Consider the following 24334-nt stretch of genomic DNA (forward strand, 5'->3'; position numbering starts at 1 on the left):
ACTTACCTAATTCAATTTATACATATATACATATTTCAAATTTGTTGAACACTCGCACCCCACGTATAAAATCCTACTGTTATACCAAATATTTGAACCCCACGTACAAAAAGCCTACTGTTATACCAAATACTTACACCACGGCTACATACATACATACATACATACATACATACATATATACATACATATACAAATAGAAGATGAGAAGCGAAGAAATGCATGAGAGATGGAAGCAAATTAAGAATCAGGCTTCTGAATTTCATAAAGAATTACAATAATTGATACAATGAGTGCATAATCCACACCAGGATAAACTGTTATACCAAACGTGTCCTTTCGAAGAAGTACATTCTTAAGTGAATACTCGCGGCTCATCTGCACATGCATAACAAAATTAAGCAACATATATAAATTGAATCAGTTTATCCTAATTATATAATTATCTCTTTAAATTAAGGGGAGGACATTAATTTCATGAAGTGATGAACATACATGGGCAATTATGGTATTGGTGTCGCCGAGGTAGAAGGTACAGGACCTCTCAAACCAGCTTCCTTTTACCTTGAAATCACAAATGCGATCATTGCCAGACAAGAACACATCCAGATTTGTCTTTAGCTGCATCATATGTGATCGCTTTGCTGTGAACAACAGATCTTTTTTATCACTACTGTCGCCTCGGTACACCTTCCATGTATTGTGCCAGCTTATCAGCTGCAATTCAACCAAAAACCCAACAAATTCCTTTAAAATTAGACGATTTCATGCAATTTAAAATAAGGAAGAGGGAAAGAGCAGAGAGGTCGCTTGGAACCTTCTTTCTCATGGAGATGATGGGAGTGCCAGCTGCATCGCAAAGCACGCGGTGCGAGTGGCGGCTAAGATAACGGCCCTGCACCTGTTGTTTTATTCATTTTCATTTGATGCAAATAAATAAATGGAGTTCTTAGCTGAATTAAATTGAAGAGATGATGTACATGTATTGAGTGGAGTTAGAACGCATCATTGATTTTGTGTTTTAATTATTCTCCACATCTTTATTATTTCTATTTTGAGAGTCCGAAAGTCGATCCGAACTGCTCAACATAATTTCTATATTAAATAAGTTTGGAAACCAAATTATATATATATATTTTTTTTTAAAATTACTATTTTTTAGATAGATACAAAATCATTGTTTTTGGATGTTCCAAGTCATCTACCAACAATGATTTTATACCTATTAAAAAAATAGTAAAATAATTTAAAAAAATATAATTTTTGTCTCTAAGCACATTTTAATACTAAGATCATGTTCAACACTTCAAATCAATTATTCGGACTTTAAAAGTAGAGATAAGAATGCGGAGCATAATTGGAGCTTAAAATCAATGATGTATTTTAACACTACTCTACTCTATATGTATATAATATATGTAGCGTACCTTCATCAAGACGGCACCGTGAACATCAGACACGTTGAAGTCACCACCAGACCAACTGAAGGCTTTCTTGGTAACAGTGAGAGCCATCGTGTATGGCGCGCAGAACTGCGGGCCCACCACCGCCACCATCGGCAATAGTGCCACTATCGCTGCTGGAGAGATCAGGGAAGAAGAGGAAGAGGCACGGTATTCCTTCTCCTTCTCAGATTTGCAGCGGTCTGACCGGGTTATTTCACCTTCAGCTGGCTATGTCCCTGAATAATTTGACGCTAATAGCCTAATACCCGCGGTAGCATGCACCGTGCTATCTATAAGACTCTAGATTTGCCTTGCTCTTAGATTCTTAAGACTCTAGATTAATTCTGAAAGATATGTATTAATTAGATTAGAGAATACAGAGCATAGCAAGCAAAAGCAAGGACGCGTTTTTGACTGTTCTCCTCTTCTCTTTTGGCTACGAAACTTTCACGTTTCAACATTTCTAAAAGTCTTGTCCTTGTATAAATTTCCTAATCGCTGTTAATATTAATTCCAAGTTTTCTAAAAGTCTTATCCGTTGACCAGGACGTGGTCTAAAACTCTTATCCTTGCATATATATATATATTCTAAGTTTCTAATCGCTGTTAATATTAATCATCGTGTTTATTGATATTAACATTAACTACTATAGCATAATCCTTACCCTGCATAATGATTATTACGTACAACACTGTTAACCGAGTTGGCGCGCAGTTGCTAAAGTTCATTACTACCATTTTTTTTTTTTTTGGTAAATTTCGCTGTAGGTCACTAAACTTTGTTATTTGTCACGAATTGGTCACTCAAGTTTGATTTGTCCCTTTTAAGTCACTCAACTTTGTTATTTGTCCCAATCAAGTTTCTCTATTTTTTTCATCCAAAATTTTAACGGAATATGCTAATTCCGTTAGTATTTTGGATGGAATATGGTAATTCCGTTAATATTTTGGAGGGAATGAGTATATTCCGTTAATTTTTTGGACGGAATAGAAATATTTCGTTAAATTTTTGAATGGAAAAGTATAAAGGGACTTGATTGAGACAAATAACAAAGTTGAGTGACTCAAAAGGGACAAATCAAACTTGAGTGACCAATTCGTGACAAATAACAAAGTTTAGTGACCTACAACGAAATTTACCTTTTTTTCACACTTGATGGAGAAAGAAATCGAGCCTGAATGTTGCAATGTCGAGTGAAAGAGAGGCAGAGACATCTAGAGTAGCGCCAGTAAAAGGTTGTGGCTTTATTTTGAAAGCGGACCGATGAGAGAAGATCAGAGAGAAAAGAGAATAGAAAGGGAATTGAGAGTGACCATTCACATAAAGTTTTCTTTTTTTGCTTCTGGAGAAGAAGGCAGCTAGGTTTTAGGCAGGATCGGACCCAGTAAAGTCCAGGAAGGGCACTTGCCACCCCCCTTCTAGATTTTCAATTTCGAGTAAAATTAGGATGTGATGTGCTCACCAAGAGAGGTTAGTGAGCATATCTCCAAAAGACTATCAGATTGACTTTGAACTACAAATCTAAATTGTTGAAATTTAAGTACTTGGTGAGTGATGCATTTACATGCAAAGTTTATAAAGTTTCGAATTCATTTAGTACATGGTCAAGTGGTCAAAACAATAAACATTTTATAAATTAATTTTTTAAGAGAAAAGGTATAATCCCCCGGGCTACAGTCCCCGGAAATCCCCACGTATAAAAACCTTTCCTTTTTAGCCTAGTTCCGACACACTTTCAACTGCCATAACTGGCAACGACGCGGTCCCCACATGCTTTCAACTGCCATAACCGGAAACAATGCGGTCCCCACTACTACAGCCGTCATTTTTTCCTATTTAAACCCTTCCTTTTTTACCGCTTTCCATTTTTTGAAAATTGAATCGGGTTGTGCATTTTCTTTCTTTTTCTGATTTGATTTTTCACCTTTTCTTTTTCTACTTTGTTTGAATCGAGTATTGAGTCGCAGAATCGAAGAGCAGCGTCTCCTATGGTTGTAATTTTAGTGTCGTTTGTCCATTGAATATCATCGTTGAGGAGCATCAGCATTGAAGAACAGCATTGAAGTTTTGAAAGCTACTGGTAATTTTTCTCATTCAATATTACTTTTAGATCAATTTTGTTTATTATATACTGGTATCGATTTTGCAAGTTTGTTGATGTAATTTTTCAATTTTGTGTTTGAAAGTTACATAGATCGTTTATTTTTGAAAGATTAATCGCTGATTACTTGTCTTAACTATAATACGAACATGATTCAATGATTATTAATAGTTGTTTACATGATTCAATAATTTTGTTAATAGGATTGATTACATTAGATTGTCATGTTTATGTTTCAATTACATCTTCACATTGTGGTAGTTTTTTTTTACAATATTAGAATTAGTAAATTAGCTTAGATTGTCATTTTTATGTGTACTGTATACATCAACTGAACTTTCAAACTTTGTTATGCATTAGTTAATGAAGTATAAATTGACAAATTGTGATAATTTGGTAATAGGATTGGTTGCTTCTATATTATATGTATTGTTTCCAAAATTTATATGTTTTGTTTATAGAATTAAGCATATGTACTTATAGGTTTGTATATGTTCATGGAAAAGCAGGTGTATATAATGGATTTGAATAAAGAAAGTGTAGATGACAAAGTTTCATGCTCATGTATGCACGAATGGGATTTGAACAAGGATGCTTCGTTTTTTTTTTTTTTTTTTTTCTGATGAGAAGTCGAATGAGAATATGAATTATGTTGAAAATCATAATAGGGTTGAGGATGAGAGGGAACAAGTTGTTAATGTTGGCCATCAGTTAGAAAGTGAAGCTGATCCTGATGAGATCCGATTCATCAGTCCACCTACAGTAGGTGATAAGTTTGACTCCGTTGCAGAAGCTTATAGAATTATGTGGATTTGTTTAGAGGATTTGACCCACTAATTCAGAAACCTCCACTTCCCAAACGGTACATGTACCAACGCAGGGACAAGATGTCGTATGATGTTACAAGCATCTTGGATGATTGGTGGGTTGAGATTAAATAAAAAAAAGGTGACAGATAATGAAACCGCTTTTGAGCACAGGGTTGACCAGCACGTTTATTGTAGGGTTCAATTCATCAAGGATTTGTTGATCCCTGAGGTAGATCTTTCGAGCGAGGTATCTGTTATTTTGTATTGTTTTCTCTTTGTTCAAATTAAATGTTAACTTGATTCTTGTCAGTTTAATCATTATTTTCTATTTCATGAAGCTTGTTAACGTTGTGCTGAATGTTATGCAAATGGAAACGCTGGTTAGCGAACCATGGTTCTTCATATCACCATATATTGTTGTAAGTTGTTTTTTATTTATTTTAGATACAGAACTTAATTGCATGAGTTTGTAGAGTTATAGTATGTCAGTTGCAACGTTTATGTTTATGTTTGTAGAATGAAACTGAACTGAACTATTGGAATGACTGATGTGTATGTTTGTAAAATGAAATTGGTGTGAATTAATGGAATGTATTTAGCTCTATTTTGTTACTGTATTTGGAGATTGCTTAATTTTACCAAATCACATGTGGGTTACTTTGCAGAATTTATATGTTATGTTTATATAATTAACTATATATTTTTTTTATAGGTTTGTATATGATTATTGAAATTCTCAGATAGGTTGTTATAGCCCTATTATAATTATTTTTGTGTTTTTCTATTGTTATGCAGAGTATCATGCATACGTATGATCATGAGAGCTCTGAAAAACCTTCCGCAACTATTCTCAGAACAATTTGAGAAGGTCAGGTGGTTTTTTGTCCCGGTGTGTGCAAATAACCATTGGGTACTTTTTGCATATGACTTGAAACGGAAACAAGTTTGCTACTTCACTTCTGCTGGGGAAACTAATGGAGCATACTTAAATTGCGCATGACATACAACAATGTGGACTGATTCTTTTGTTGCATGGCGTCTTCGTGAGTGTTTTTTTATAAATTATTTCTTTTTTTCTATGGATAAAAAGTTATCTGACTAATGTTTATAGAAATTACGGTTTTCTATGATAAATTACTGTTTTCTATGATAAGTATAGAAAATTGCAACCCAGTATATCTTATGATGTTAGTTTACATAATTATTGCTCTATTTATATAGATATATCAATTATGTTTAAAGAACTTTAAATTAACCAGTATATGTTTTTTTTTTTGTATCAGGTGACCCTTCTTGGAAGACACGTCTTTATAATTGTCAGGCATGCCCAAAACAGAATCGTTCACATGACTGCGCAATATTCGTGTTGCGTTACATCTACTACCTTATAACAGATACTCAAATGAATTTTACTCAGGTAAATTTTATTATCTATTTATATTTGTTTTCTTATTGTAATTTAATTTTTTTTTATATGTTTTTGCAGGAGGACATAACTCAGGAGAGGGTTATTCTTGCGATGAGACTTCTGTCTCACTTGCAGAATATTTTTTAGAGAGTACGCAAGTAGTATATATATATAATATTATTAAAAAAAATATCAAAGTTCACAATACTTATCTAAATTTTTTTTTGTGATATATATTAAATTATATAATATATCTACTATTTAGATACGAATAATTAACATTTAATACCTACTAACTAGTCACTTTTGATAAATAATATTTATAGAAGAGTTCAATTCAAATTAAATCTAGCGCCAGCTGTCTAATATTCATAAGAGTTGATATGTCAAATGTTTATAGACTTGATACGTTAATTAGTTATAAGAACTTACATGCGCTAACTGCGAATGTGTCAACGATTTTCTATAAAATGGTTTCGGTCAAAAATCGCTGCTTAGAAATATTGGAAACTGTCCGACCAAAATCAACAACCAACTCAAATTATACTTTGGTTTTATAGGCTGTTTTTTGTACAGTGTGGTACACCTCTATAGCGAGTGAATATTCTCTGCGGTACCATAAGGGATGAGGTTAGCTCTAAGCCGAGTCAAACTAAAACGGACCGACCTGAAATGCACGCCCCTTGTATTTGTACCAGATTAAAACGCACGGATTGGGTCTCACTAGATTCGATTCTCCTTATGACAACGAACCATGAATTTCCATAAAATGGTAATGGTCTGTCTCAACATACTAATTATTAAGATTTATTATCCAAGTATAATACAATAAGAGATGACAAAATTGCAAAAGGAAATAAATACCCATACTAATGTAATAAAACATAATTTCTGTTACAAAATCATTCTTCTTACTCTCTTTTTTTTAAATTAGATTGGAAATGAATTATATCTCTTTAAACTCCAGAGTTAAAGAACAAAGATAAACTGCGACGCTTGGTTTAACAAACATGTATTGTGGTAATTTTTTTTTTTTTTTGCATTAGTGAACAATTTCTCAATTCCTTTTATCAAACAAAACAACTTCTCAATTCCAAATTACTTGGCAGAAGAAGTAGGCCCCTCTTGTCAGGCTTGATTCTTTCTGTGTCATACATCAGGGCACCTGAGCCCAAACTTGCCTTCCACGCACTTATCGAAAAACAAACCGGGCGGGTACTTGCCGTGGAAGTTGATGAAACTAAACATGATATACGCGCAATCGTTGTTATCAACATCATTCAAATCATCTGAAAACGGACATGCGAATTCCTTGAAGGCGGGGCAGCAGAGGCGTCCATAGTATTTCGGCGCCTTGCATTTGCTCGTGAGTTTTGTATAGTTTTGCTGTCTAAAATTCACTCGACAATCTACGAAAATAAAATAAAATGATAAATATTAGTACAGTTAATATTTTATTTCATGGAAAAGAATAATTGTAGTGTACATCTAATTGTCATGTACATTCATTTAATATTTGGAAAATTAATTTTCAAATAAAAAAAATTATAGTTGTATTCTTCATTTTTAGTAGCCCATATATGTATTAAATTTTTAGTCTTCTATCAAACACTAAAAAAAATTAATAGCTCTACGATAAAGTAAACAAAAAGTAAATTTGATGATTTTTTGGGATACAAATTCACTTTTTTCTTTAGAGAAAACAGGACCCTACTTTTAGAGAGAGAAAGAGAAAAATAGAAGTGCAGAGAAAGAGAAGGAGAGAGAAGAAAAAAAAGGTAGGATTTTGCTTTTCTCTAAAAAATAGCAGTACGATCTCAGAACATACGGTACTAAATTGACAATACATGTGTATATTGCACATTTTTGTATACAAGAATTGAGGTCAGATAATTTTTTTTTTCTCTTTTAGTTCAAATTTTCAACCTATACATATCAACGAATATTCAAGTGTTATTCCTTCTGTTTAAAAAATAAAATCATAGGATGTACAAGAAATTAAATAAAAAACCCAAAAGAAAAAAAGAAAAGGAAAATGGTATATTATCTTACTCATCTCAGCCAAGCTGCGGCCGGGTGATGATCCTTCCGTCTTGAATACTTCATCTGTATCCACAAATTAATCCGATATAAAAAATTTACCACTAAAAAAAGAAATTAAAATCAGACCTTAATAAATTTAACTATAAATTATATATAATTGATATAATACGTGAAATGAAGGTGGAGACAGACAATCCGAGCAATGCCATGAACAAAACCATCCTGAAAACCAACACCTCTCTATTCAAAGCCATGGTTAATTAATTAATTAAATAATTTCTCGAGTATTTTCTATATTTCAATTTAGTATTCTCTCTTTCTCCTACAATTTTTGAGAGAGAAAGAGTAGGAGAGAGAAGACAACTTTTGAAAGAGAACCAGAGGTAAATATTTCTTTTTATGGAGAAAACAGAAAGATATTGGTAAATGCAATGGTCCTCAGCTGTTGAATTGGAAACATCCGGTTCATGAAAAAACAGAAGAGATAGCGGTGCACCGGGAGCATCTTACAACCAAGTTATTGTTGTTGAAGGTGAGCGGTTATTGACGGAGAATTGGGAGCCAATGAAGAAATAATCCGTAATTTTTATTAATATCCTTAAAAAAAAAAAAAAATCAAATCCACCTTCCAAATTAAAAAAAAAAAGTCATAAATATCCTAACGGGCAATAGCCTCACAGTGAGGCGGTTTTTATTTTTTATTTTTTTTATTTTTACATATCTTTAGCAGACCGTCCCATAGTGAGGCGGCTTCTATATATATTGTATGTATGTATGTATATGTATGTGTATGTGTGTACGTATGTATGTATGTACGTATGTACGTATGTATGTATTCAGATGTGCTTGGAGACTAAATTTTACATTTTTTGGAATTTATTTACTATTTATTAAGCCACTTTGAAAATCGCTGATCCAACGGTAGCTTCTGATTTTACTGTTTGGTTGAGCCACCGTTGGATCAGCGATTTTCAAAGTGGCTTAATAAATAGTACACAAATTCCAAAAAATGTAAAATGTGGTCTCCAAGCACATTTTAATATGGAGAACACATCTAACTGTTCAGATCGATCATTTGGACTTTAAAAATCAGAAAATGACTTGGTTGCACGGGAGGCGTGATGCAAACGTTTTGATATTAGCCTCTCTCTCTCTCTCTATATATATATATATAGTAAGGCTAATGCGCTTCCTCTCAATGTTATCAGAACCGAACCGGGCATTGACCCGACAAAGCTTCGGGTCACTGGTTTACTGGTCGGACCGGCGGGTCAATTGGTTCAACCGCTGATTTTTTAAAACAATTGAGTATGATATTGAATTGTTATCTATCATCTTATTATAATGTGAATTACAGTAATATTATGTACGTAAAATTTAAATTTATAAATTTAGTTACATAAATAATCCAAAGTATAATATTTATATTATTTGTTGCTAAATTCGATTGGTATACATCAGGTTTTTTATAATTTACTATATAAAATATAAATCATCAAAAGAATAATTTGTTAGTTATTTGTATTTAGAATAACACACACCTGTATGTCAGTTTTACATGATCGTGTCAGTACAATATTTAAAGCCAATATTAATTTCCATTATTGATTTCTGAAAATTTAAATCAATATTATTTCATATAATTCACTTTAAAAATAAACATGTTTAGAAAAATAAAACGCAACATAACTTTTTTTGTGCAATAAAAAAATTCATGCTTAATATACAAAAAAGAAGAATTAATAATTTATTTTTGTAATATATCAAAACTTATGACTTCGGCAACAAGAGTTGCCTATGATATCAAAGCTTAAAAAGATAAATTAATGGGCCACCTTTTTAATTGGGCTTTCTGTGACATATCTTCAATCTTCAAAGACATGGTCCCACTGTCATATTCACCTTCTTTTCTCCATTCTCCATTCCCCGTTCTTTTTTTTCTTGTTTCCGAGCTATTTTTTTCAACGAAAATCTAATCTAAAACTCCAAATGAATTTCTTCTAACTGAGTTTTGTTCAAAATGGATCGATTTTTTCAGTAAAACCGGCCGATCTAACCGGTTTTGGCCGGTTCAATAGCATAAACGATCCTTCAAGCGAACCAAACCGGACTAGTGACCGGGTCCGATTTTTTTCCGTTTAACCGGCGGTCCGGTCCGGTTTTGATAACACTGCTTCCTCTAGTATATCAACAATATGCTTTCGGTCTCTAAAATCTATCGAATCGGCTTCAAATGACAAATCTAAACTGTTCAAACCAATGTCCTTAACGAGAGCTTCGTTTCCATATAAAAAAATTTAAGTTTCGAATTTATTTACTATCAAGTCAAGCGGTCAAAAGATGAAGGATTTTATGCGCATTTTAATGCACTATTTTGGTCATTTTTTTCACCACTTGACTTGATAGTAAATAAATTCGAAACTTAAATTTTTTTATATGCAAACGAAGATCTCGTTAAGGACATTGGTTTGAACGGTTTAGATTTGTCATTTGAAACCGATTCGATAGATTTTAGAGACCGGAAGCATATTGTTAATATACTAGAGGAAGCGCATTTGCCGTACTCTAATAAACAATCGATTGTTCCTAGCCTCCCGTGCAACCAAGTCGTTTTTCAATTATTAAAGTCCAAATGATCGATCCAAACCGTTAGATGTGATCTCCATATTAAAATGTGCTAGGAGACCAAATTTTACATTTTTTAGAATTTTTTTACTATTTATTAAGCCACTTTGAAAATCACTGATCCAACGGTAGCTTCTGATTTTACTGTTTGGTTAAGCCACCGTTGGATCAGCGATTTTCAAAGTGGCTTAATAAATAGTAAAAAAATTCCAAAAAATGTAAAATTTGGTCTCCTAGCACATTTTAATATAGAGATCACATCTAACGGCTTGGATCGATCATTTGGACTTTAAAAATCGGAAAATGACTTGGTTGCACAGGAGGCTAGGAACAATCGATTGTTTATTAGCCTACCTCTATATATATATATATATATATATATATATATATAGAGAGAGAGAGAGAGAGAGATGGGCTACGGTGAGTTGCGAAGTAAAACACGTTTCTACTTCACGCTGTATTTTTATTTTGAAAGTCCAAACGATCGATCCGAACCGTTAGATGTTTAATCCATATTGAAATGTGTTTGGAGACCAAATTTTAGATTTTTTGGAATTTTTTTACTATTTATTAAGCATTTTTTAAAATTGCTGTTTTGCTGTGAACAGTAAAATTTTATGGACCATCAGATCAACGACTTTCAAAATTGCTTAATAAATAGTAAAAAACTTCCAAAAAATGTAAAATTTGGTCTCCAAGCACATTTCAATATGGAGAACAAGATGAACGGTTCGGATCGACATTTTGAACTTTAAAATTGCAAAATATGAGCGTGAAGTAAAATAGTCGCTTTACTTCGCAACTCACCGTAGCCCATCTATATACATCTATATATATATATATATATATATAGAGGTTGGCTAAGATCAAAGAGGTAGTTCCTATGCTTTGGTGCTACCAATTCGTTTTTCAATTTTCAAAGTTCAAAACATCGATCCGAACCATTCAAGTTGATCTCTATATTAAAATGTGCTTGGAGACCAAATTTATATTTTTCTGAATTTTTTTACTATTTATTAAGCCACTTTGAAAATTAGAAGCCACCGTTGGATCAGTGATTTTCAAAGTGGCTTAATAAATAGTAATCAAATTCAGAAAAATGTAAAAAAATTCAGGAACTACTACTTTGATCTTTGAAAATTGAAAAACGACTATTTTACTTAATCAGTGATTTCCAAGCACATTTTAATATAGAGATCAACTTAAACGGTTCGGGTCGACGTTTTGAACTTTGAAAATTGAAAAACGAATTGGTAGCACCAAAGCTCAGGAACTACTACTTTGATCTTAGCCAACCTCTCTCTCTCTCTACCGTTGGATCAGCAATTTTCAAAGTGGCTTAATAAATAGTAAAAAAATTCAGAAAAATGTAAAATTTGGTCTCCAAGCACATATTAATATGGAGAACAAGATGAACGGTTCAGATCGACTTTTTGAATTTTAAAATTTCAAATTTGGACCGTGTGTATTTCGGCCCATATGCTACCGAAAGCACATTAGCCTATCTCTCTCTCTCTCTCTCTCTCTCTCTCTCTATATATATATATATATATATATATATATTGCAATGCATAGGCATTTTTGTGCATTTGACTATAAATCATTGGATTCGAAGACCAAATGACCGATCCAAACCGTTTATCTTGTTCTCCATATTAATATGTACTTGGAGACCAAAATTTACATTTTTTGGAATTTTTTTGCTATTTATTAAGCCACTTTGAAAATCGCTGATCCAATGGTGCCTTTTGATTTTACTATTACCGTTGGATCAACGATTTTCAAAGTGCCTTAATAAATAGTAATATTTTTTTAAAAAATGTAAAATTTGGTCTCCAAGCACATATTAATATGGAGAACAAGATGAACGGTTTGGATCGGTCATTTGGAATTTGAATCCGGTAATTTATAGTTCAATGCACAAAAATACTTATGCATTGTAATGTATGGTAGCCTTACTTTCTCTCTCTCTCTCTATACATAACTTCTCGTCATTTTTAATGTAATGTTCAAAGATTTTTTTAATAAAGTTTGAAGAAAAGATCTAATTATCAACTGGCCAATTATTTGTTGCATTTTTATCATTAGCATTATGATAAACCATTAAGACAAAATACTATAGTCGAGTCCAATTGGTTGAAGCATATGGCAGTGGTAAAATTAATTTGGATGTTAATTTGATAAAATTAATTAATACCACTAGCGAGCTCCAAATACATAGCTTCTCTTTATTTTCAATTTGTTGTTTAAAGTTTTTTTTAAGAAATATTAAAGTACAAAGATATAGTTATCAATCTTTGATCAATTATTTGTTGGAGTTTTGTGCCCAGGATGGTGATAAACAGCAAACAACTGTTGGGTTTTCGATGGTTCAAACTCATTGATTTAGCTTAAGGTGCAGAAAGAGTAAAACAAAAATTTTTACATCTACCTTAAGCTACGGATTAAATGAATCAAGAAGATCCATTTAATCCTATTTACAGATCTACTCCATAATTGATTTTCTAAAGCTTTAAATCTATTTACCAATTAAATAGATTAATATAACAATTTATACCTTGTTTCCAAATCACAGTTGGAATGCAGACCGAGCGATAAGAGCTACACCAGGGAAGGAATCGACTCAGAGTATCACACGTGTGATACCTCTATCGGTTATCCACCAGGACTAACCGGAGAGCGGTTTATTTCTTCTGCCAGAAATACCGTAAACCGCGGAATTCTGTAGAAACACTATTCACCGAAAAATGGACAGATTAAATATATTTAAGACTCCAAGTTATTCCGTTTCACTTAAAAAGCAAAACAAGAAATACCGCACAGTTTGCAAAAATATATTTTTCCGAATCTCGTAATAACCGAAATCAGGGAAGAGAGGAAAAACCGATTAACGAAGTAATCAGATTAACACGTGAATTAGTAAGTTTTCTCTTTACCCTCACCCCTCTATTTATAGTGTTTTGAGGAGGTTCGCAAAAGACCGAAATACCCCTCAAAACAAATCTATTTACCAAAAACCCTTGACACCTCATCCTTTAATATGTGAAAAGACCAAAATACCCCTTCCACACCCTTCCACACTCTTCTCCATGCTTCTACACCCTAAGGTGTCATGCAAGGTGGCATAGGTGTGAAATTACCATTTTGCCCTTGGCCCATTAAGGCATGAATAGTAAAAGGCTTTGATTTTGGGCTTTTAATTTTAATTAAGGCTTTGATTATTTTGGGCTTTTAAACCCATAATTCAAATCCATAATTAACAAATTAAAATCCAAATCAAATATATATAATTGTCATATACAATTATATTTCTTTTCGGTTGTTGTTCGGTAACTTTTATACAACGTAACGTGTACGTTTATAAATTAACCGTTGTTTCTGCTTGTCATTCTAAATGACATTTATAATTTAATTATATCACGTATAATTAATTATAACCATCTTAATATTAATTATAATCAATTTATAATTAATCAGTAAGATTCTCCGAGTAGCTCCTATATGGTGTGACCCAATAGGATCTGTGTTATGCTGGTAAACAGAGTTAAAATTGTTTTAACTTCTATAATCATGAGTGGTATCTGGCAACACATCATGACCATCCAATTACACAGATGATGCTGTACTGTACAATATCACGATCTAGTAAACTATTTACTTGTGTCAGTTCTTCTGTCTCATAGCTATCAGATCAGTTTCAAGGTAGATGTGTGTCATCCTTGCTAACTGAATCTTTTCTTGATCTTGAGTAGATTATCAAATATAATTACTCTTGTAATTATACCGCATGCAGATAATCTAACTCTACCAAGGGGCCCAGTGATGCTATAGCTCGTATAGAGATACGAGGGACAAATAATATTCTTGGCAGACTATCACTTCCTTAGCTAAGCTATACATATGGAAATGCTACCGTTATGACTGCTTTTTATGGACAGCAGTGGATAACAATTACACATACACATTTCTCAGTGGGAACGATAAATACCTCATACTGTAGAACGTGACACTGAATGAAAACATAAATGACACGAACACAATTCTATTTAATGTCTCATTCGGGGTCTGTCAAATACCATGTTCCTAAAACATGTATCTATGTGATTAAAATGACATCTCGTGTCAAGTGGTTTGTAAAACTTAACCATCTTTTAGTCCACATACTAACCTTATAGCGGTAATTAGTGTTCCTGCTAATTACCTTGGTCAGTGACCTTTTAAGAGTATATATCATCTATATTATGGAGTTTCACAATTTCAGTCATGAACTCGAAATGATCCATAAATGCAATAATACTCAAGGCAACAAAATGATATAAACATTCAATTCATGAACAAAGTTTTATGATAATTTATTGTATTATTGACTTCTAGATTATTACAAACTAACAACAACATAGTTCCAGTCAACCCGGTTGAAGCATTTGACAGAAGAAATCTCGAGATGGTTGAGGTTCAATTTTGGAGGTTTGATACTATGGTACAACGAGTGATATCGAATCTCATGTTTCGTACAAAGAAATTGAGAAATTTTAGGAACTTTCCTACAACGATTGTTTGTTCTGAACACTATTGTAGAATAACGTTTCTAGCACTGGATGTTTCGGGTTATATCCATCGGGAATGGGTATTTTTAAATGTGATGTTTGAACGATTAGGTCATATTTATTGTTTGAGGACTTTGGAGTTTTACTTGTTGGGATGGTTGTTTTGGATGTTTGATCAGACTTAGTAGCTGAAGGATTAATTACCATGTTGTTTTGGATGCCTGAAGGATTAATTACCATGTTATTTTGGATGTCTGAAGATTGACTATTTATAAATATGATATTTGATCGCTATAAATGTTGTTGTCTGAACATTAATTTGGAGTTATACTAGCTTATGTAGTTTTGTGCATGTATAGTTGTTTTGGATATTAATTTGGTAATATTAATTATAATACCACTAGATGCATTTTTTAATTGGATATGTTTTAATTTAACTTTCTTATGTACTAGTCTATTTGTTTTTAATTGTATGTATAAACTTATGGTTACAATGAGTATCTATTAATTATAACTAAATTGGTACTTTAATTAATCTTGATAACATTGAGTATTTTTAATTTTACTACTTTAACCTTGGTACTTAATTTAATCTTAATTATGAACTTATGATAACAATGAGTATTTATTGTTTTTAATTTAGCTAGTGAATTCAGGAGCCCATATGTTAATTCTTATTATTTAATTAGATATTATTGAGTTGGTATTATATATGTATGTTATTAAATAATTATCTCATTATAATTGCCGAGTATAGCTTCAAAGTTAATGACACAATACATCACAAGGAACACAGTTGAGAACATATCCATTGATTCAAAAAAGGAACACATATGATATTGATCAAACTAATGCTGACGGCTCATCTACATCACGGATAGTAAAGATCACCACATCTACACCATCGGTGTAATAGCCCAACCGATGTCGCAGAGTCAATCAAAACTAACAGTGGATTAAAAATAATCGATGGAAAAGGCAGGCCAGCACCATTGGTTTGTCAAACATCAACTGATGGTAAAAAGTTCAACGTAATTACAGTGCTGACACTCGTGATGAATACCATCTGTGCAGAAGCACATCCGATGGTACAAATGTTTTTTTTTGTAGTATTGTATGTGGTGAATTTTTTTTATTTATTTGCAACAACATTAGTGGTATGATTTTTGAATTAATATGTATTTGCAATGGGCTTTTCATTTTTTTGGTTATGGCTGGTTTGACTTTATGCTGTAATATATACTCTTGCAGTTGTTTCTGTCACACCCCAAACCAGGAATTCTGGATTAAGATGTGATCAACCTCGCCTCGTGCTTAATTAATCATTAAGCACGCAAGGCTAACCATAAGTAATAAATCAAACAGCAGCGGAAGCAAATATAAATCAAATATCCAGCATCCGTCACATAGCAAATAAATAAACATACACATACATAACATATAATTCGATCCATCTCGGATCCAAATAACACCATCTATAGAAGGGGATACATGATCTATCGAGCTCGTATATATAAACACAGTAATTACGAGACTCGTAAACCTAATCAAAAGTCTAATTCTAGCTAATCAAACGGGTGGCCATCGGGAACAACTCCTGACAACTCCTGCTGCGGATCGCCAGATGCTGTACCTAAAACCCACGAAACAACTTGTGGGTGAGCGACGAATCGCCCAGTATGTGACCCAGAATTATCCCCTCAGGGATCCTCTACGGTCAAAGCACTTTTATTTATAAAATGAATACAATTAAAATATGCACATGTGTGAACCTATATTAATAACTAAAAGAATTTATAATACTGTTGAATGATGCCATGATGCGATTATTCTATTATGCCAACATGCGAAATAAACCCAAAATAAAAATCAAGGTGTAATATCGGATATAAAGCAAGTCGGAATCCAGTACTCCTTGCACTGTGTGCCCAAATACAATAACAATAATAGTAATAATATGGATAAAGTAAATCACCCCGTGCTGTGCCAATAGGATCACAAGATCCAGCAATATAATCCAAGGACTGTGATCAGAGTGCAATGATACACGTTGCCTAGTGACATCGAGCATTGCTCCACAAGATAGTAGCACACTAGCCGATGGTTATATCAAATCCGGTGTGTCATCTCACCTAGACGATTCATAAGCCAAACATATCCAATAGGAGAAATCATACAATGCAAGTCGTAAAAATATCATCACCAGGGCCACAGAACTCGAGATCGGAACCGTGCCCTCACCCGCCACACCAACACCCGCCACACCAAATCACCAAATCCGCCATGGAACTCGAGATCGGAACCATGCGGTAGCGTAAAACAGACCTACACAGAACTCGAGATCGGAACTGTGCAGTCTCAAGTAATAAAAATGCCACCACGGAACTCGAGATCGGAACCGTGGTGGGGTAACCCGTTCTAGGCATGTAGCTCCTAATGTAGGCGTGAGAAACATCCCGAATCGTCCGTGCCACAGAACTCGAGATCGGAACTGCTCACGTCAAATGGCAAAATGATCGAAAAATGATATAATCAAGGTTTATACATATAATATAGTCCTAAAGCCATCCAAGGATCAAGTGATCCTCAGCTCAGTGGCTGTCGGGCCGTCCCATGCCAAGTGACACCAAGACGGAACGAAGTCACTCGGCTCTGCTCAGCTCTCACCAATGCATGCGTATGCACGTAATATAATACTAATATATTGTCTTCCACAGGAGGGAGACAACTAATCATCTAATATTCTAATAATATACTTATAATATTATTTAATTATTCTACTCCTAAAATATAGTAAATTCAGGTTTTTCAGGGCTTATGCAATTCTACCTACAGTGCAGAAAGGATAAACATGCTCTACAGTTTCAATGCAACTACTTAAAAATAAAGTGCAGATGTCAGGTCAGATGGATCGACTGGTAAGAGTACGCCCACGAAAAAGATAATTCAGATATCCCACACCTGTAGGGCTGGAGTCTCTGTCGCTAATAATCGGCGTGCTCCGCGTATGCTCCGAACTGCGGGTCAGTCGGATCGGCCCACGGGTCGGACTCGCACGGAGTTGACTGATCTGTGATCACGTAATTAAACTAATTAAAATCTACGCTAATTTTATTCTAACCCTCGTCCCAATTAATGTACAAGTCGATTTCTCGATTACTTCGATTTTATAAAATTTATCGGTTCAGTCAGTCGGACTGATTCGATTAGGCATATATTAATTAATTAATTAATTTCATGTCATCGAGCATAGCATTAATCTTAATTTACAGGTTTGTCAACTATTGATCATTCACTTTGGTCTAGTTTAATCTAATTTAATCCTAGTCAAATTTATATTCTAATGCTTTAGTTTTGAAGATATATTGCTTGTATAAATTCAAATGTCGAATTATTCGTAATAAAATAATTGTTCGGGAGTTACGGTAATTTTTTTAAATGTGCTATACTTAGTTAATATATTCTACTATCTACTCTCTTTGATTTAATTTAATTCACTATAATTAATCCCGTCGTTCGAATTCGATATTCGAAACCTAAATTATAATTTAAATTCCTAATTGTAATATTACGATAAAATATGTTAATTTAATAGTTATTATATCAATTCGTATTAGTTACGTATTTTATTATATACGGTTGCATTTGGTTATTCAAAACTTTAGTTTAATTAAAGTTTTAGAAACGTACCCTTTTAAACTAATTTCACATGTCTCAGTTAAAAATACAATTAATTAAATAAAATAAGCCATAATAAAATTCACGATTTCGATTCAAGTTTGAAATTATTTATTCTAACAATTAGGTCTAATTTATATTTTAGTTGTATAATTCGTTTTATAAAATTAAAAACAAAACCCTTAATTGGTTTACGTGTTTCAAATTAATTTATTGCTAAGTCGCGCAATTCGTTATTTTTATAACTAATTAAATCTCTACGTTTACTTAGCCGTTTCGAATCTAAGTCCACAACAACTATTTTTCGTTGCTAATTAATTGTCCTTTATTAATTAGCAACGAATTTTTGTACAAGTTCGAACAAAAATGTTTAAAAGAACTATTTTAACTTTAAAAACTTTTTATGAAACTTTTATTTTAATTTAATGTGTTGGGTGTTTTAATTTGGTTTGTTTCGGGATCATACAGGTGTCCAATCGGGTTATTATAGTATCTGCTCAAATTATGTTATGAGTCATCATCGAGGCATCAGACCCTGGACGGTATAATCATTTCCCGAGCTATTTAGGTTTACGTAAGCGTTCGATTTTATTCGATTCCTTATTTTAACCCTAAATTTTAAGCCGCGTTTTAATCCGACAAATTAAGCATTTTGGAAATCCAAATTTCATAAATTTATTTCTTTTTATTTCCAATCTAATTCCTTCTATTTTCGGATTAGGCCTAAGCCCAATAAAATAAGGCACCTTTATCAATTATTTATCAAGGTCTATATCATTAAGAACCCAATTCACCTTTAATTTAATTCAATTTGACCCAACGGCAATACCAAACCCAATTTCATTTAATTCACTCAATTCGGCCGAATTCATACTCAAATTTTCAGATTTTGCATAGAGGCCCCTACTCTTAATTTATTTACCACAAGTTAAGCAATTTTCACACAACACCCCTTAATCTTATACCAATTTATGAAAAGGCCCCTATCACAACATTTACTGGTAAGCATCGGAATACACATGATCATCACAGCAAGTCAGAGAGGGTAATTTGCACCATACAACAATTCACCACAACATAAGAAAAAGGCAGCAACAAAGGAAATAAAATGGGGGGTCGACAAGGCAAGTCAAGGCACACATAAACCAGACAGAGGCAGACAAGGGTGGAGAAAAAGAGAGCACAACAAGTGCTGTACCAACACTGGTATAGCCTCGCATCGCAACCAAGCAAAAAGGCACAAACAACACCGATCAACAAACAAGGCACGAGCCTCAAGTCAACACACTTTGCCGGGAAAATCAACAACCCGAGCAAAGAATAAAATCCGATCAAATAAACGAGCATTTTAGAATTTACCCGATTAGAGCTAGCACGAGATGGAGAGGGAAATGGAAAGTGGCCGGCACCAAAGAACCGCCTTGTTTCTCAGCCATCACACCAAAATTCAGCAAGCACCGAGAAATCAAAAGCACCACAGAGGCAGTGCCGGAATGTGCCCGTATTTCAGTCGAGAGACAACAACGTACCGAGTTTCTCAAAATCACAACAATCTCTCAAAAATTTGGATAATTAGCACTCAATCAGAGGGAAAACAGAAATGATGGGTTTGAGTTCTCAACACATGAGATTACAAATTTCAGATTTTCAAAACACCCAAAAGAGAGATGAGGGCTTTTTATATACTCACGAGGAAGGCAGTAGGGGGTCGGCCAAGCCCAGAGGGTAGGCACGAGATAGACCCTGGTAGGTGTACGATCGCGCACAAGTCAAAGCTCTCGCGTGGGAGAGAGATGGGTTTTCTGACAACCGACGGGACGGCACAAGAGAGCGGGGAATCACTTCGGTTCCTTCTTCTTGAAGGAACCAGAGAGAGAGAGGATCTCAGCGGTGGGGGCCATAGTTCAGAGAGTGAAGAGAGAGCCGAACTAGGGTTTTCAACGGAGAGGAAAGAGACGGCAGAAAGAGAGAGACGGAGGGATTCGCGTGGGGTTAGGCTGTAAGCGAGAGAGAGAGGAAGAGAAACTGGAGGGGAAAAGGAAAAGAAAAGAAAGGGGTCCGGACCCGACCCATTATCAAAGGGGGTTAAATCCCCCGTCAATTCAAAATGGAAGGTTGAGATGGTCTTCAAGATGCGTGCTAGATTACTAGATCAACGGTTCCAAAAATTCAGAAATTTAAATAACTTGATCGTTTGATCTAATATTACATTTCCATTCTAAATTCTGAATCGAGGTTACATAATATATTTTTATAAGGTCGTATGAATATTTTCAAGTATTTATAATTGAATTTTAGAGTCCGAATTATTTGATATTAATTAGTATATATATATTCTTATCCAATTCAATTCTATGGATTTAACGAACGAAGCTTGTAACGTTTATATAATGTTATTTGTACAAACATTTGTTTATTTATTCTTTTAATTGGAATTTGACATATTTATTTATTTACATGAATGAATCGATAAAATTTAGTTTACTTTCTTTCTAAGTTTTGCGATGGTAATGAATTTTTAAATTCATGAATTACACGCATAATTACCATTAATTTATAGAATTTTTATTTTGAAATTTTAGTTTCGTTCTAAATAACCAGATTAATCGAATCAATTATTAATTTAGTTAAGGACTTTTATTTAGTGTAAACATAATTTAGCAATTAATCGTGTTTTAAAATTTCAGAATGTAACAACCTCCCCCCCAAATAAAAAGTTCGTCCCGAACGTCATGGGACTACTCCGTCAATGCGAATAACTGAGGGTATCGCTCTCGCATCTCATCCTCAAGCTCCCAAGTCGCCTCTCGGGAAGTATAATACTCCCACTGCACTAGTACTCGATGAATAATCCGTCTTCGTAGCTGTGTATCCTGTGCGTCCAGAATGCGTATCAGACGGGCCTCATAGGTCAGATCCTGAGCGACCTATAACGGCTCGTGCTCCAAAACATGTGTCTCATCTCTCATGTAGCGTCGTAGTCGAGACACGTGAAAGATGTCATGTACCCAGGAAGAGAAGGGGTAATGCAAGTCTATACGCGTACTACTGACTCGTTTAAGAATCATGTAACATGTTCGATCAATTAAATATAGATAATAAAATTCTCCGAATATAAAAGAGATTTATGTTTAGAATAAAATTAATTTGACTCATGTATCTTATGTAGACTAAGAATAAATTAATTATGTAGACAACCCATTAAGTGGTAAGTGAAAAATTTACAAAGAACGAAAATGGTATGATAGAAGTTTTGAGAGGAATATTAAGAGAATTTCTTGTGGATTAAATTTAATGATTTAATAGTAGATAGATTTCATAAGATTGAAACTAAAGGTCTAATCACATAAATAAAATATGAATGTTCAATTTAGTTAATAGTATATAATAATGAACTTACTATTATATAACGGAGTATGATTCAGCCGGATTTACTAAAACGGTAAATGATTGACTATTCCTAGAATTTATATTGCACAATTATCATAATACAAATAATACATATTGTAGTCAGTTAACGAGTAAGAATTAAAATTAACAAATGGGGCTACTTGGGTGGTAGCTAACAGCAATTTGTTTGGGAATCTTATTGAGGAAAATTCCTTAGGAAAACTTTGAAAAATATTTAAGACTAATCAAGTGAGAACTAAATCAAAACTTCTTCAAGGAATCAATAGTCACCTGATGATTTGGACACGAGAAAAGGATTTCCCAATAAGGTACTTGATTATGATCAAGGCTAGAAAAAAAAATTGAGATTGTTTGACAATCGGTCAGATATTCAATTATAAATATAAATGATCGCATTACAGGAAATGACAAGGATTCGAGTAAAATTAGATAAATCTATATAAAACTATCTTAGGGATAGTTAAGACATAATCCATTTCAAGTTAGTTAGATTATAAAATCAAAATCATGGGAGAATGCATTTTCATTAATATATCGAGTAAGATATTGAATTAAAATACATTGACCAGATGCAACAACCAATTTTATAAAATTAGTAATTAGCTAAAGAGTCAAGTGTAAGAGGTAAATTTTCAAACTGGATAGTGTAGGTATGCTTAAGTTTAATAGAATAGAAATAAATTCTTAATGTACGAAGAATGGTTTAATTTAGATTGCCTTGGCATAACTCCATTATTATATACGACTTACATAGAATCGACCTTAATTATTTTCATGTATAGTAATCAAATTAAATTTGATAAATGTGAACTTTAATGGAGTCAAGCAAACCTAATTGAGTTAAATAGAATTCGGATAATCAATGAATAAGCCAATTTATAGAGTTGATACAAGCGTAGTGATTGAATGACAATTTGGGATCAAGGAGAGTCACCTTATTGTGCATATGGTAATGCTAATAGTACATTTGATATTTTATCGAAAGAATGTTCTTTAGGAATGAGAGAAAGGTTTCGGGTTTGACAGCGTAGTTGAGATCCATGTGGTTTGTTAACAGCTTAGGATTTAAAAATAAGAACAATATTACATCCAATGGTTTAGATGGTAAGAATGCTATTCTACTCGAGATTATATCAAGGAGGGTCTATGTGATATATGGACAAAAATTTATGGTTGATGGCGTAAATATGAATTAAGTGTTTTGTTAGTTTTCTAGAGCTTCAAGAAATAGTTTGATATTTAGAAGGAGGATTTAAGATTCAAATCAATCCGGGAGTCAGGTACTGCATTGGTGCTTAAGGATCGAATATGGTATAGATAATCAAATCGGAGGTAGCTAGTTTACACTGAATCAACCTGCTTAACAATTGATGGGTAGGAAAAAGGGACTTTAATTCTTATTTTAGTTGATCTTAATAAAATAATTAGACATAGTCAAGACAACCTTATTTAGGTAGAGGTCAAACGGTTGGATGACAGGAAATTTTGCAATTTATTTTTCGGGAAAGGGTTTAATAGTATTTATAATCAATATAGGTTGTAGCTCATTAATGAGGTAGAAGTTAGCATAATGTTAGAAAGTCTGGGGATACTAAAATAATTTCACTTAAGATCATCCTGGAAATCCTAATTAAAATTTTAAGACATATTTAGAATTAGAAGTAAAATAAATTAAAATTAGGGAATTAATTGGTTTTCTAAATTTTCTAGAGTTGCAACCTAGCTTCCGTCAGTAGTACGTAAATTCGTAGGGTGTTGTTACCCTTAACTCAATATTGTGGATGCAATGTATGCACTCTATCCAGGAGTCGTCATTAGGCTTGCTCAAAGCGCGAATAAAATTGGAATCCTTGTCCTTAGCTTCCTTTTTCTGATTAAGAAGGATACGTCATTCGAATGGCTGAATCGTACGATCTGACTGTCACCTTTTTCCCATGGCGGGGTGCATGGTTAACTATGCTGGACTTAGCAGGATGTCGAAGTCTCGCGTATCTAATACCGTAAGGTCCAAAATGAAAGGCACGATTAATTCTTGCTATGTTAGGAATACTGACTGGCAAGAGGACTGGTCCGCTAGCGGACGGGGCGAGACGTTGGTCACCGAGGCTCCAGTGGCTGAGATACGACTCTCCGTTGCCGCGAAATTTATTACTTAAATTTTGTACGATAATTTCGAACACTCACGGTTTGTATTTTATATATTTTTAAATCTTATTATTAACTCCGTCAATCTAATTCCACAATTTTAATTGTATTATGACATTTT

The 24334-nt window shown here is 33.5% G+C and overlaps 1 protein-coding gene and 2 long non-coding RNA genes across 4 annotated transcripts; all 3 read right to left on the reverse strand.

The window, feature by feature from the left end:
• Positions 1–233: 233 nt before the first annotated feature.
• LOC144560494 (protein LURP-one-related 15-like) lies at positions 234–1735 on the reverse strand. Its single transcript, XM_078309713.1, has 4 exons — positions 1428–1735; positions 818–901; positions 496–717; positions 234–378 (listed from the first exon to the last, which is right to left on the reverse strand). Exons 1-4 carry the CDS (start codon positions 1554–1556, stop codon positions 241–243), a joined length of 573 nt encoding a protein of 190 aa, XP_078165839.1. The 5' UTR covers positions 1557–1735; the 3' UTR covers positions 234–240.
• A 4758-nt stretch (positions 1736–6493) lies between these two features.
• Positions 6494–8168, reverse strand: LOC144560974 (uncharacterized). Its single transcript, XR_013513526.1, has 3 exons — positions 7977–8168; positions 7817–7870; positions 6494–7173 (listed from the first exon to the last, which is right to left on the reverse strand). It is a non-coding gene; the product is annotated as an uncharacterized LOC144560974 (long non-coding RNA).
• Positions 8169–16351: 8183 nt separating this feature from the next.
• On the reverse strand, positions 16352–20574 carry LOC144560767 (uncharacterized). Of its 2 annotated transcripts, XR_013513478.1 has the most exons (4): positions 20348–20574; positions 20017–20212; positions 17941–18049; positions 16352–16612 (listed from the first exon to the last, which is right to left on the reverse strand). It is a non-coding gene; the product is annotated as an uncharacterized LOC144560767 (long non-coding RNA). The 2 variants fall into 2 exon arrangements; XR_013513477.1 differs by having other exon boundaries at positions 20017–20565.
• Between the last annotated feature and the right edge of the window lie 3760 nt (positions 20575–24334).

The sequence above is a fragment of the Carex rostrata genome, chromosome 10, assembly GCF_964058835.1.
Source record: "Carex rostrata chromosome 10, lpCarRost1.2, whole genome shotgun sequence".
In the NCBI taxonomy this organism is placed as follows: domain Eukaryota; kingdom Viridiplantae; phylum Streptophyta; class Magnoliopsida; order Poales; family Cyperaceae; genus Carex; species Carex rostrata.